This window comes from Phalaenopsis equestris, unplaced genomic scaffold, assembly GCF_001263595.1.
Source record: "Phalaenopsis equestris unplaced genomic scaffold, ASM126359v1 Scaffold228767, whole genome shotgun sequence".
Classification (NCBI taxonomy): domain Eukaryota; kingdom Viridiplantae; phylum Streptophyta; class Magnoliopsida; order Asparagales; family Orchidaceae; genus Phalaenopsis; species Phalaenopsis equestris.
In genome coordinates this window covers 77,571-93,121 of record NW_018246741.1, presented here as the reverse complement: position 1 = coordinate 93,121, position 15,551 = coordinate 77,571, and the positions used below count along the sequence as shown (strand labels likewise).

Sequence of the window (15,551 nt, the reverse complement as noted above, 5' to 3'; positions counted from 1 at the left end):
GACAAGATTATCCCTGATGTATTTGTTCTCGATAACCAACCCTAGGCATCACCATATCCCATTAATTAAACACCTCTAGTAATTATAAGGATAATGTAATATCATCCACATGTTACTCATCAAATAGGCTAGCTATTCCTATCAAATGAAAATAAGGTCAAAAAAAGGAAGTAATAAAGTTGAGATGTAACTGTCACTGTTAAAATTCATGATGTCTCTTGTAAAACTCAAGTCCAGGTGAGACCTGAGTTGTAGTGGACTCGTCAATCCAAGTACTACAAGAGAACATACAAGTATAATCATAATAAGAAGCTAAGAAACCACGTCCCTCATGACACACAAAATGCAAATCAAACCACTAACAATCCAAACATCTACCAATCATCAATCAAACTAATCAATACAAACTAAAGCAAACACATTACAACACTAACAATCATAACTCTCATGCAAACTAAATCAAACCACACTGATAACTATGAGTTGCCTCCCATAGAGCACTTTGTTTAATGTCGTTAGTCCAATAAATGATTCCACCTGGATCAAAATTCCATTTAAGTAATCCTTGATCAATCACCCAATCTTTTCCAGATCCAAGGATTCCTACAGAATCCTCAAATTTAAAATTTTTTTTCAGCTCTTCCTTTTCAGATTTATTCATATCCTATTCCTCATATTTATTTCTAGATCCAATATTATTCCAGTGATTTCTCAATTTTCATATTAATATCATCCTTAAATTTTATAAGAATTTGATCTTTATAAGATACTTCATGATCTCCAAAATTTTGGATCAGATTTTTTCCAGATAATTCAAATTCTGGATCAAATTCTCCTAGGTTGCTCTTTTATTTCAAGTTATCTTCTAATTCTTCTCCTTGGTACTGAGTAAAAGGTAAAAATGGTATTTCTATATTTGTCTTAGTTGAGGAAATAGATTTTTTTAATTCCTTAGGAATTTCTTCCGTTGATCTTTCAATCTCCTTATCCTAATCTTTCAACTCAAAGTTCTTTTAAAACATATGCTCTAATTTTCTTCTAAATATTAGTTCGATAACTTTATATTGCTCATCATTCATCTCTTTAGGGTTTATCTCTGGGACACTAGGTAAAATCTCTGAGGGATAATTGTTAATTGCTTTAATAATCTGCCCCAATTTGGTTTCTATATTCTTTATTATAGCCCCTTGACTTTCGAACTCACTCTCCATTTAAACCACAACCTCTTCCATCTATAAATCTTTCTCCTGTGGATTGAAGTTAAATTGAGGATGATTGTAAATTGAATTAATAATCTACTCCAGTTAGTTTCCAATATTTTTTATTGTTGTCCCTTGACACTCCAACTCACTCTTCATTTGATTAACAAGGAATACCAACCTCTTCTAATAAATCCTTCTCCTCATTTTGTGGGTTGAAGTTAAAATTCCGAGGAAAAGAAAGTTCATCATTATAATAGCCATGATTATTCCAAGTACATGTCCGATTAAATTGATTATCTTTCCAAAATTGGTCTTCTCCTCCAAAATTATTATTCTTGTTAAAATTCAAATGATTTTCCCAACATGGATTGTAATAATCAGAATAAGAATTATTTATCTCATGGTCATATCTTTCTATGTATTGATCCAACTTCCTCTCAATATCTACAACATGAGAAATTAAAATTGTAAGCATATCTCCTTGAAAATTTGCCACTCTCTTAGAGTTTACTCTTCCAAAGCTACAAGCATTATAATCTAAATATGAATATAAATTATTTTATGATCCACCATGTCTACATTAAATTCATGGAGTCTTTTTAAATCTTTCCCAAAAGTTCTCTCCAAATCTTACTTGTAAAATTCAAGGTATGCAGCTCCTGAACTACGCATCTAAAGACTTAAATAATATGATAGATATCAAAAATATATTTGGTATTTCAGATTTTCTTTAAAATAAACACATAATAAATAAACACACTATATATTAATACTATAAAATCCAAATCTAAATCTTATAGGTTTAACTTAAATTCTCCTAAAGTTCTTAGCAAAGCTTCCCCGAAAACGACGCCAAAAACTTGATGTGCATTTAGTGTGTGCTGTTTTTCTACGTGTTTTATGTCAATTTAATTCTCTTGAGATAGCGTCAAAAATTTGACCCGACCTGAAGTTACATAGCAAATTAAATTTCAAAAATATGGCCTAAATCTTGACCTAATTTATATTAATTAATTAAAAATCAAAATGTTAAAAAATATAAAAAATAGTTCACACACTAGTGGTTCTACACAAGTGCACGTATCGCTTCGAGTAATATAGGGCTTCCTTTAAAACCCCAGTATCGATCCCATGAAGAAGCGAGCTAAGAAATCCTTTAGACTAATTCTAGTCTACCACTATAAGGAATTTGTTTAGAAGGTTGATTAAAGTGGTTTTAATGTATGCTAATGGAACTAAGTTTACTAAATTAATTTGTAAACTTTAATGTAAAATTTGTTAAGACTAAACAAAATTTTGTGACGAAGAGTTCAAATTTAAGAAAGTATCCTTCCCACTAATGAATTTTTTGTTAATGATAGAGATAAATGGTTTGAATTTGTGGAGATAAATGGTTTGAATTTGTGTGAATTTGTGTTGTGCCAAATAAGAGCAATTTTAGTTCTCTACCCTAATTTAGTGTTATAGGGAATCATTGGCTAATCTCAAGTTTAGTCTCTAAATCAGTGGTTAGGCTAGGAGGATACTGGCTCTCACTCCAAAGCTCCAACTTCTCTTCTCCTGAAAGCTAATGCTTTCTTTAGTTCTTAAACACTAAAATCAAATTTGGGATATTAGTCCGCCACCCTAAAATCTCCAATTCTACGCCAAACAATGTATATTTCTCTATTTATTTGCACCTAATTCTATGAACGAAACACTCCTCCATGGAATTAAAGGTGATTCTCACTCTGTTGTAGAACTCATACTTCATTTCTTGGATCATATGTTTCACAACACATTTTAAAATTTCAATATGTTAGATCAAAAAGTAAATTAAGAATGGAGTGGAAAAATCATCACAATTTATTTTATATTTTAAAATGGCCCATCCAAATTATCTCTTCATTTCATCATATGTTAGAGTAGGGAGAAAGATAATGAAGTCTACTCAGAGGAAGATACAACAAAAAACAAATTTTATAAAAAAAAATAAGTTTACAAAATAAAGAAATGAAAGAACACAACTTATCTTAGACTCTTCCTCAAGAAAATCCCTCGAAGCTCCCTTGTAGCACTTTCTCTTCTTACAGTCCAGTAAATTCTCTCTTAGAAGTTTAATGAAGAAAGAAACCTTTCACCTTCCTTCTTCTTTTACAATTCTTCAAAGGCGCCAAGCCCTCTTTTTTAAAGAGACACAAATTCTGTCCTTTTTCCTAAGAGATAGATCTATTCATCTAAAAGACATGTCTCTTCATTCAAGAGCCTTTTGTAGATGTCTAGATGCATTGAATCACTTCATGGGGTGTTTGAATCATTGGGAGCCTTCTAGAACATCAAAATCTACCAAAAAAATTTGTTCATTGGGAGCTTTCTAGAACATCAAAATCTGCCAAAAAAATTTGTTCGAAATTTGTTCATAACCGTCCTGGGTGCAGTCGGCATAGGTCTGGGTGCTGTCGGCACCAATTTTAGTCAATTCTCTGGACTCGGGCGCCCTCAATGCCAGTCTGCAGTAGCTCCACTACTTTGCTAGATTTTAGCTCTATTTCACCCCATTTTAGTTGTGTTTCGTTCCTAACAGATAGACCTACAAAATAAGCATGAAAATAACATTTTTTAAAGTGTAATTTCATTCGAAAATGTGTGAGAAATGTAAATGAGATTAAGCGTAAAAAGATATATCAAAATGTACGAGGAGAAAATATTCTTTCTTGCTCGTTTTTGCTCCAAATTGCACCATTTTTGCTTCTATTTCTCCAAAACTCCATTTATTTTTCCTAAAACCAAAAATATGCAAAATACCTTCCCTTAAAGTGTAATATAATTAAAAGTTGTTAAAGTTGAGCATAAAATATATATGAAAAAGTAGTCATTTTTTTAGGAAAGTCCTATGGCTAGACCTTAAGCTTCTAAGGAAACTATACCTCAACAAAAATTGAGGTCAACATTGTCATGATTTTGAACCCAAGCCTTGAATTGAACCAAACCCATTCCAATCGACCAAGCAATGGTCACCACAACTAGCCTTTAGACCACAGAAACCAGGCTAGACCCACCAAGCCCACTCTATATGAGTCATGGACCAAAGGTCCCTTGATTTAGAAGATCTCTTCCCATATTTGGCTAAACCCAAATATATTTGCCAACAACCATCAAAACTCTATGGTAATCATCATTAGGCTTCCCTTGGATCCCTTGAGCCACCTAGCCACCAGCCTTGACCTGGTCGGCCGGCCTAGTAGCCGTAAAACCCCAAAATCGAGAGGCCCCCTTATACAACACTAAAAATTTAAACTCCCTAAGTTGTCTCATCCCAATTGATTGCTTGCATTTGTCTTCCCACCACCTAAGCTATCCTTTGAACCCGCTAGCCAGTAATGGTGGACACTCCTTCCCCTATAATTTAAGCTCTACCTCCCACGACCAAGAAAAGAAACCTTCAATTTCCTTGGGGAAACTTTGTGAAATTTCTTCTGGAGCTCCTTAAATACCTTCTAAACCATTCCAACCAAATTCTAGCCATCTTCCCCAGTGTATGAGCTCAATTTTAGAGCTCAAAATAAGCGTAACTTCTGGCCATTTCTCAAACTTCACCTAACTTCAACTTGATTGTTCTAAAAACTTCCATAGAGCAAACTAAGAAGATTCCTTTTGAAACCCTCTTCTTTTGAGCCCTCTAACTTAGCTCTTGAGCACGATCGCATCACCATTTCATTGAACTTATACCCAGGCTATTCACTAGAGCAAACCAACACTTCTAGGAGGTTTGCCACACTCTACTAAAGCTTCCAAAAGCATTTGATTGAGGCGTACCCTCTAAGGCTTAAGTATAGAGCATAAACCCTAATTTTTTGCTCAGTTTGGGCTTTTTTGAAAGAAGTTTGATTTTATAAGTTTGTAACTGTATAGATGTGTTTGTCTTGAGTAGATGAAGATATAGGAACAAACCTCATGTGATTTGGTTAGGTATTGAGAGAGATCTTAAGGTTTTAATTTGGATGGTTCTCAGGTTAGGACGATTGGGGACGATGACAGAGAGTCATTGGATTATGCGTGTATCGATTAGATGGCTGGGATCACGTCAGACGAGGAGATGAAGCAAGAATAGAGGGTCGCGTGGAAGCTGATGTGGATGGCGACATCTAACAGCACTATGACGCGTGGAAAGTTTGAAGCACTATAGGTTGAGGTGGTGCTGAGTAGGATAAGTAGGAAATTCAAGAATTTTTTATTTAAATTAAGTCTAGAACTTAGAAAATCCATTTCTTTGTGCAGAAAAATCATAAAAATAATATAAAAATACTTTCTTGCTTAATGAACAGAGGAGAACAATGTGAACGAAAATTAAACTTATTTGACTTGAGTTATATGTTTAATAGATTAAATACTCTGTCTATTTTTTAATTTTAATTAGCTAAATAATAATCATCATGACTTGAAATTCTTACAGTTGATTCTTCATGTTAATAGGGATGTTCGCTGATTTTTCCAACGTCAGAGCATCTCTATCTTTGAAACCCTAATTTTCATGTCTAGTTGCTTATTTATGCTTAAAAATAATTTTATAAATTAAAATATAAATAAAAAAATTATGGGATTAATTTTTGGTAGGTTTCTCCTGGTCAGATGATTCTAGAAAAAATATAAAATAAATTTAGGTGATTTGGTTTATTGTTATAATTAGTTAAATATATACAAATTATAATAAATTAATTAAATAAAAATCATTCAAAATTTAGAAAAATCAATTCCACATTGTAAAGGATAATCACATTAACTCACTGTAAATATTTAGTTGATTTGGAGTATATTTATCACTAAAGTTGATTTTGTAAATAAAATGGTATTTTTGTATTAAAATAATTATATTAAATTAAATATATTTAAAAAAATTATGAAAAGTGGTTATTTGAGTTACTTGTGACCAGGACCATTTAGGAAAAATAAAATTTATTTTAAAGTAAATACTTTATTATTGAGCTTATTTTTGAATTAAAGATAATTAGAAATAATTAAAATTTGCAAAAATACAAAAATGACCTAATATATTCCTAATTGTTTTCTGATCACTTTGGACTCATTATAAATTTTTTCCTAATTTTTCCAAGTTATTTTTCCCAATTTTTCTAAATTCATTATAATTTTTTAAAGGTTAAAAATATATTTTCTTTAATTTTTCATTAAAATAATTATAATAAATAAATTTAAAATCACAAAAATGAAAAGTTTACTTCTCTAAGTTTTCTAGACTTAGAGTGATATAATAAAATTATAAAAAGTAATTTTTGAAATTAAAACATATTTTCTATTTAATTAAATAAATAAAATAATATATAATTATAATTAATTAAAATATAACTTGAAAAATCATGAAATTTTGTCGAACTGATCCTCTGATCTAGGAGAATTTCCAATAATATTTTCATGATAAAAAACTTTACTTTGATTAAGTAATTAAATTAATATTTAAAATCCTATTTTTGAGTTAAAAATAGTTATTTAAATTTAAAAAAAAAAATTGAAAAATCACATTTTCTTATCTGATATTTTAATTCACCTATGGGAGAGGTACTCTAAAAGTTCCAAAGTCATTTGAGTTATATTTGATGAGGCAAAATGTTAATTTTGGATTCTTAATATTCTTAATGCCTTATTTAAATTTTAGGATTGATTAAAAAGGGTAAAATGGTAATATTTATTATATCAAGTTCTTTTGGATGATTGAAATATAAGGGACTAAAATGCTAGAAACCAGTTTCTCACTTTTTCGCAAAAAAGTTATGGTAAGAGGGTAAGAAATAGGATTGCTCATATTTGACACAATATAATTTTATATGTGTTTTAAATGATTTTAATTTTTTTACATTGCATAAAATCATTCTAAAGGGAAAGGATGCTTTCTTAAATTTGAATTCTTCATTTCAAAATTTTATTTAGTCTTTATAAGTTTACCTTTTGAAGTTTAGCAATTAGTTAGTTAACTTAGATCTTTTAACTGCATTTCATTTAGCGCACATTAAATTTACTTTAGATTTCTTTTTCTTACTTAAGTTTTATAGTTTCAATATTGTGCATGACGCTATAACCATAAGAATTTCCAACTCTCTGTGGGATTGATACTTAGGACTCCATTAGAGCCCTTTATTACTTGAGCGATACATATATTTGCATTGTTATTACGAGGTTTGGCAAATTAGAGATTTTAAAAGATAAAATTATTTATAAGTAAATTTATTTTTATTGGAGTTGAACTATATATTTACTAATAATTCTTCTGTGTGCGTATTGTAATATTGAAAGACATTCAATGCACATCACAAAAATCGAATGTCGCATCACATACCAAATCAATTCATTTATTTTTCTAACTTATATTTTAATAGATATAATTATTATAACCAAAAATAGGTAACTAGGCTTGAAAATCAGGGTTTCAAAGCTAGAGGTGTCCTCTTACCTTGGAAAAAATAGAGGAAACCCTCACTAACATTAGGAATAAACTCCTAAAATTTCAAGTCATGGTGTCTACTATTTACTTAATTAAAATTAAAACATTACAAAGAGTATTCAATTAAATAAAAATAAAAGACATGTCAACTAATTTTTATTTTTGGTCCATAATACACTTCTCTATTCACTGAGCAAGAGGCTTTTTATATTTTATTTTTATGATTTTTCTGCATTTTATTTTTATGATTTTTCTGTCTGCACCAAGTTATGAATTTTTAAATTTTTTGAATTAATTTAAATAAAAATACCTGATTTATCTACTTATCCACGCGACGTTGACAGGATCCTCGGCAACTCTGAAACTCCACACGGAATGCTACCATTCGACGCCGCCTTCCGCGTTAGCTACCAAACGGGCTGCACGTTATGAAACATTCTCTCATCTGAATTCTCCTCCAATGTTGGATCAATACACGCGCAAGTAGATGACATCCGTTTATCATCCCCATATGTTCTAAATTGAGAACCGTCCACACTAAATGCTTTGATCTCACTCGATGCTCGACCAAATCACTCACGGTTTGTTTTTATAGCTTCATCTAATTGAGATGAACACATACGTACATCTAGATAATTATGAAATCAACACTCTCTTCACAATTAATGAAACTAAGGGCATTTTTAAGGTTTAAGTCCTATACCTTTGTGCAAGAGGTGTGACCTCAATTGGAATGGTTCTTGACATTTGTTGTGACTCCACAAAGCTCTTCGAAGCACCAATTTGAGCTGAGGTTGAGCCTAAGAAAGAGTTTGATTGAAGGGTGGTGCGGCCTTGGTCTAGAAGTGGGTTAGAGTGCTTGAGACAGAGGGGTTCTGATGAGAAACTTCCTTATTTTGTTTGAGGATGCTTAAGGGTGGTTTCATTTTGAGTTTTGTGGGGTTTGGTGGAGTGAAAAAAAAAATCCCCTAGATTTAGAGCTCAATATTAAGCTTAGGCAGTAGGTTTTAGTGGCGAAAGTTGCCAGGGTTCGACTCAAGGTAGCTTGGAAAGGCTCTGGAAACAAATTGACAGAGTGTCCCCATAGCTTAGGTTCTTGTATTAAGTTCGTTGAAAATGAGGTTTTTTATAGACATGTCAAAGGGGAGGATCTCAATCTCTGATTGGCTGGTGCAAGAAGGCTGGAGAAGAGGGTTAAGTGGCGCAGGCATCTAATGGAAGAGTGCCACAAGGGGTGGGCTCAATTTTGGATTTATAAAAGGTGTCCTCTTCTCGGATTTGAGATTTTCGGTGACAAGAGTGGCTGGCCAGATGTGAGCTGATGGCTAGATGGGACAGGGGAGCCAAAGGAACTTATTTGTGATGGTTTCGGTGCTTAGGAAGGTTGATGGAAAGAGTCCCCTTAGTTTAGACATTTTTAGGAAGAAATCACCCAATTTTGGGGACCCTTGTTCTATGGCTCATGTTGGGTGGGCTAAAATGATTTGATTATCATTCTAGGAGGTTAAAAAACCACGAAAGGATTAGTCATGGGCTAATTCGAATGGGTTAAGTTAATTTGGGTTTTGGGCTCAAACTTAAGGTTTTGGCTTAGACTTGGGTTTGGGTTTAATTAGGGTTTAGATTTGGGGCAATTGAAAGTTTAATTTGGAGTAGAATACTGATTTGAGGAGTTAGGGAATCAATTGACTGAAAATTTGGGAGTTCTGGGGTTTAATTTGGTGAGATTTAGAATTTTGGGCAAAATTAGGAATTTTTGTTTCGACTGAGTTTGGGCTAAGGTTAAGGCTAGATCAAGGCCAATTGAGAGCTTAATTTGATCTATGGGATTGTTATGAAGAGTTTAGGAACTGGATTTTGGGAAATTGGTTGGGTTAGGGCATTCAATTTGGTGGAATCGTGGCTCATGGTAAAATTGGGGGTTTAAATTAGCCATGGAAATTGAGGTGAATTGGGCTTTAAATAAGTTTCATTGGGTCTATACATGATGAAATTGAATTTAGATTTGAAATTGGGGAAATTTAAAATCAATTTGGTAGAATTTGGGAGTGATTTGGACACTTTAGGCATTTTAGGAAAAAATTAGGATTTTACTCAAAATTGATTAATTTGGTCAAATTAGGTCCAATAGGTGGCTAAGACTGGTTTTGGGGGCATTTGGAATGATTTAGGAGGTTTTGGAAAATTTTGGTCCATGAGGGGCATTTTGATAATTTTTGCAATTTTGGGGGTATTTTTGGAATTTTTTAAATTTTGAGGTTTTTGGGAAATTTGTGTGAATTGAAATGGTTTGGGATGATTTTTTGACAAAATTTGAGGATTTTGGAAAATTTTGAAAATTTAGGGTTGTTGGGGCCATTTGGTAATTTTAGGAAAGTTTGGGTCAAAAGACTAAATTGGTTATTTGGGTAGGATGAGATTAATTAAGGATGCTAACCACAATAATTAACCTTATGGTGCCATGAGATCAAGGGAGCTCCTACTTTGGATCCTCCATTTCCTGGTCTTAGCCAAACCCTAGCCTAGGGTTAAGGGTTTAGGGGACCATCCACATGAGTTTCCAAAAGTGTAAGGGATCATGCTAAGCATGTTAGGTTAAGGGTTTGGGGTGCGAGTGAAGGTGAGGGGTATCAAGTTTGTGCATGCAAAACTGACCAAGGCCACACAACCCATGGCTACTCTTAAGGCCAAACATTCCTATGGGGACTCTTTTTGAGCTCCCCCATATTGGCTCCACCTACTAAGTGCTAGAGGATTGAACCAACATATGGAACTTCAAGAGAGCAATGAGACATTTGGGATTTCTAATGTTGATGGTTCCCTTAATAGTCCTCTAGGAATTTTCACCAAGAAAATCCTATGGCAAGATTTTAGGGTTCTAAGGAACAAAGAGTAGACTTCAACAAAAAGTGAGGTCAACAGTAACACACGATATAAACTCACTCCTTTGCTTGTAATAAAATTTGTCTTTTCAGGGCTAGCTCGATGCATGTTAATCTAATCATTACTGGTGAAGTAATTAAGGAAGCTAATCACAAAATAATTGACCACAACATATACGAATGCATCGATCTGTGTTTGGTGTTAGCTATCCTTTGAGAAAGTAATATTTAGATTGGTGAAGTATATACAAATCCTCTACTTGTCATTCAATTTCTTCACCATGAAAATTTTTTACACCCATAGTAGGTATAAGATAATGTAACTGGTCTCCAATATCTTTTTGACCTTCTCTCAATTTTGGTCGGTTAGGGTGACAGCCAAGATCCTCAATTTTGCTTCATCAGTCAAGTTGTTAGTTTTCAATTTAAGTAATGTTAAGCAATGTTGATTGTTGTCTCATGCATCTCGGTGGTAGACCAAGTAAGAACATCTTGATGGTTCTATAGGGTGTTGATCAACACTTCATTGTAAACAGCATTAAAAGCTTCACTTAGTAGAAAGATCTACTAGCATCAAATTCGGCTGTCGGTGGCTAATGGGTAGCCTAGCTAGATGACCCCATTCTTGCATGTTCTCAAGCTCAAGGGCTCCTACCTGAAGCTTTTGAAAAACCAAACAAAACATGCTCAACATTATTTGAGATCACCACAGACAGTGATCACCTCTCCGTCACTAGAGAAATTCTTAGCTACATGGTAGTAGTGGTGACAGTCAACAAAGAATTGGTATGACATTACTGAAGATAACATATAGGTGGGTGGTGAGATGACCATTATGAAGTCCACCAAATTGGTGAACTTCTTGACATTTTTTCCCCAAATTACTAATAAAGTGCTGGTTCAAAATGTCTCTTTCCTCTCACAAAAAAATATAGGGAGGCCCAACCATAGCTATTAGTCACTTGCTTCCGAGGCCCATCTTATCGAGCTACTACCATTATGGTAGTTGGTAACCAATGCAATAGCAATTTTGTTCTAGCTAGAGGTTTGCCTTAAGGGGAAAATCTTTATTGTTGAAGATTATGAAAGGATGTAAGATGTGTTTGGGTGCAAGAGAGGTTGCTCATTGTGCTCTCAATCAAAGCTTTTTCGGGTTACATCAGTGGAATAGGCCTACACCTCCTCCATAGATTAAAAAAAATATCGAAATGATTAGAATTTTGTGGACTCAGATTGGCTTATTCAATATTTTATTAATTGATCCTTCCCTTGCCACTGGATTATTGCTCCTTACACATAAAACTCCATTAACCTGCTCGATTTGATTTTGTTCTTACTCAAGCCTTAAAAATTTCCATAATCCTCCATTTTGCTATAAAGTTCATGTATTAGGCACTAAAGTTCTTAAGATTTTAAAGGTAAACTCTATTCTTCATTGGGGGCGCTCATTTGGAATAATTTTATTTATATGGCTAATACTATCACAACCATCAAAACTCTCAATAAAGTTACTTTGGGTGTTTCATGGTCGGGTAGCAGACGCTCGTCAGACCAAACTCAATGTTAATTAGGATATCATGCCTGATTCCCTCTGTGGTGCATTATATCAGTAGCTCTATATTCTAAGGGCATTTATCAAAGTTGGTTGATAAGACTTGAATTATGTCTAATCTTCCAACCTTCACCTTGGGTAGTCGTTTTTTAAAGGGCGGAGGATTCTCCATTGGATGAGGTTGGGTAGGAGTTATATTTCATAGTTGATATATGATTATTGGCTAACTCCAGCATTTTATTTAATATCATTGGTTGCTACAGATCTAATGTATATAAAATTATCCTTCAATCAACCATTGAGCTACGACATCATGGGTGAACGCAGGTTTAATGTGCCATCTCTAAATGTGGCCGATAAATGAAATAAAAATCTTGTTCAATCCTTCGCAAAACTGTAGAAGAGCCAGAAAGTTTTTCAGAGACTTTTGCCCACTAAAAATTGTGCTATAAAGAAACACTCAAAAATAACAAATGACATGATTACTCCAAGCGGTATTATGTTGTACCACCTAAGGGCCAATTCTCTAAGCTTAGTGGAGAAAGGATAGCACTGTTGAACAACCTAAGGGCCAATTCTCTAAGTGTGATGGAGAGAAGATAGCATTTCAGTGAATTAGTAATTCTTAATAAATGCACAGTTACCTCAAATAAGGCAGTGGGTTGACCAAATCGGTCCACCTCTTGTCCGACATTGGGTAATTGAATTACTTCAGAGTCTAGACTATAGTAATTTTCAACTAGAAAATAATTTTGAGCTGACGGGGTTCCTAAAAAAACCTGAATTAATAACAATCAATTGGTGTTAAACAAGCATTTTCAATGTATTGGGAAACAATCCTTCTTCAAAGCTGGAGGGACTCTTCTATCATTGGTGTCAACCCTTTATCTTGAGATTGTTGATTTCTCTCTTGGGTTAACATGCCTTGGATGACATCCAATGTATGATCTTTCTAATCTTGGATCTACTGGGCCACATATTCTATGGTGCACTCCATTTTAGCGGTGTAACTATTATGTTCTTCTGCTTAGGTTACTCATCTTCATTTTTATGGCATGATCCACATTCACCGCACCTTTTAGTATGTTGAATCTAGACTTATCTATGGGTCAAAGCCAAGGAATAGAGTGTAAAAAAATAGGGATAGAGAGTGAGAGAGTGAGATAGAAAGAGAGGAATGGACAATAATCAACCATGGCTTATTCAAAAAATAATCCCCTTATTGGTAGAGGAGATGATACAATTCTTATTTTACTTTTTTGCTCCACTTTTAAGGTGGTCCATATAAGGATATTTGTCGTCCTACTACTTTTGTCACTAGAAACTAAGCTTAATTGGGTTTGGGTTGACGAGTTTAGTTCTGTCGGCTGAGCTTGTTCTGTATTGTCGGACGCCTTATATGGCTTGGCTGTTGGTTCTTAAGGCTTGGTAAGGAGCCTCTACAATCTACTTGGGATGATTGGAGATACTGAGGAACTGGATCTTTTCTTGAATCTGATCTACTATTGGGTAGGCTAGCACATTGGGTAAGTTTTCATGTAGTGGTTAGCTCAGATGTCCATTTTTCTAGTTTCTTGCCAAATGGTCCATGCTTTGATCATCTAGTTGTTGTTTTGATCGCCACATGGTCTGCTTTGTTTTTACCTTATCATCTTGGCTCGTAAGGTTTGCTCAGTCAGTCATGTGGATCTCATGATATCTTGGTATTGGGCTAGCCTTTCTTGTACTCCTTTCTTCTAGATTATTTGATTTTCTAAAGATCAATGCTTACACATTTTTCATTTACCTCTAGAGAAAAAAAGAATTAAATATAACTTATAAAATTTGAATCAGTTCTTAGATTCACACTCATCATTCAAATGATTATCTAATAACTGCTAATTTGCTTATGTAAAATTCTTAAAATAGTTCAAGTGATGTCATTGAATGCAACGACGTTCGGGTTGACGTCCGCGCTGAACAAGGCATCGGGTTCAAGGTCGGGATTAGGATGTTGGGAGCTGTTTTGAAAGAACAAAAAAGACGTTTTTCCAATTTTATGTTTTTTGAAAACAGAATACTTTAGTTTGAAAATGAAATAAAAAAATAAAATACACTAAATAAACATATTTTTTTTTGTTTTTCTTCTATTTTTATAAACTAAAATAAAAAGAAAACAAAAAACGAAAAAGAAAACAAAAAACGAAAGATAACAAAAAGTGATCTTAAACACTACCAATATTTGTCATTTTGATTGCTTTGCTTGTAATGGCAGTTTAATATGACTCTTTAGTTGAATCCTGTGCAGTGTATTTGGATGCGCTTTTATAGTTGGAGGTCTTTACGGCGTGCTCTGGGGAAAGAGTAGAGATAACATACCAAGTGGAGCACCCATAGAAAGTGCGGGAGAAGACCTAAAGATTGGTAATGAATTTAATATTGAAGAAGGGAAATGATGAGCTACCAATAGTGCAAAATCAACGAGGTTGCTGGTTTGTTGAAGCGAAAGGGAAGAAATAAAACAAGAATTAATATTATAATGTCAACATAAATTTAATGAAACTTGTTGGGATTTTCACCTTCTTTCATTTTTTCTCTTTAGTTGATCAAACCAATCGGAGCTTAGACGAGAGAGAGAGAGAGAGAGAGAGAGACGCCACTATAAAGAACAATATTTACTTATGGGACGTAGGAATAATCATGATTCATGCATGCCTACTTTCCTTGGGCATTACAAGTTGATTGATTCTTCTGATGTTGAAACTGTCTTATTTTAGTAAATCTTGTGTTAAAACAAACTGTATTATTTGGTATATTAAATTTGAAATAAAATTTTAATGGTGATAACTAGCTAATTCAGAAATCAATCATAAAAAAGAAAATTCAAAATCAACCGTGTTTATTAAAGACGATGGCAGATTTACTTCTATCTCAACTTTACTTTATAAATTTTTATTTAAATTTTTGAGAAGTCCACATAGTTCATCCAATATGGTAACGGTACGTAGTTGCTAGCTAAACTGTTAGCAATGAGCACAAGTAAAAACATTACGCTAAATTTGCCAATATTTTTTTCCGTTTTTCTCATGAGTAAGAAATCTCAAGGTGGTTGGATGGCTTTGGTCGAACTTCATCTTATAAGTTAAAGCTCGGCAAAAATCATCGCTATAATTCAAGACTCCTTTTTAATTCAAGTCTGATGATAGCATCTGTATAATTTAACATATGTAATTTAAGATATGTTTTCTCCTTTAAAAACCTATAATCAGCTGTTTTTTACATCTTTTTTCAAATTTAAGCTTTCTAAATTAAGTTATTTATGTTATACTTTTTGAATCCAAGCCATTTAGAGGTAATTTATACTTGATGCAAGTTTATTGGAACTTTAAAATGCAATAAGTTTTTTTAATTATATTATTTCACATCAGAGATAATGGCTTGGTGGTCAATCTATGTTTAAAATTTTACCATCAACCCAATGCAAGACATAACTCGAGCTACTTATC

At 33.4% G+C, this 15,551-nt stretch overlaps 1 protein-coding gene across 3 annotated transcripts in view; it reads left to right on the top strand.

Moving 5' to 3' along the window:
• LOC110037993 (WAT1-related protein At5g64700-like) overlaps nucleotides 1-14,621 on the top strand; it is a 46,478-nt gene extending 31,857 nt beyond the window's left edge. For all 3 annotated transcript variants that reach the window (XM_020742747.1, XM_020742749.1, XM_020742745.1), the window contains one exon: nucleotides 14,354-14,621. In XM_020742747.1, coding sequence (XP_020598406.1) covers nucleotides 14,354-14,501 — 148 coding nt within the window. In that variant the 3' untranslated portion in view covers nucleotides 14,502-14,621. The remainder of the gene's footprint in view (nucleotides 1-14,353) is intronic.
• The last annotated feature ends 930 nt before the right edge of the window (nucleotides 14,622-15,551 follow it).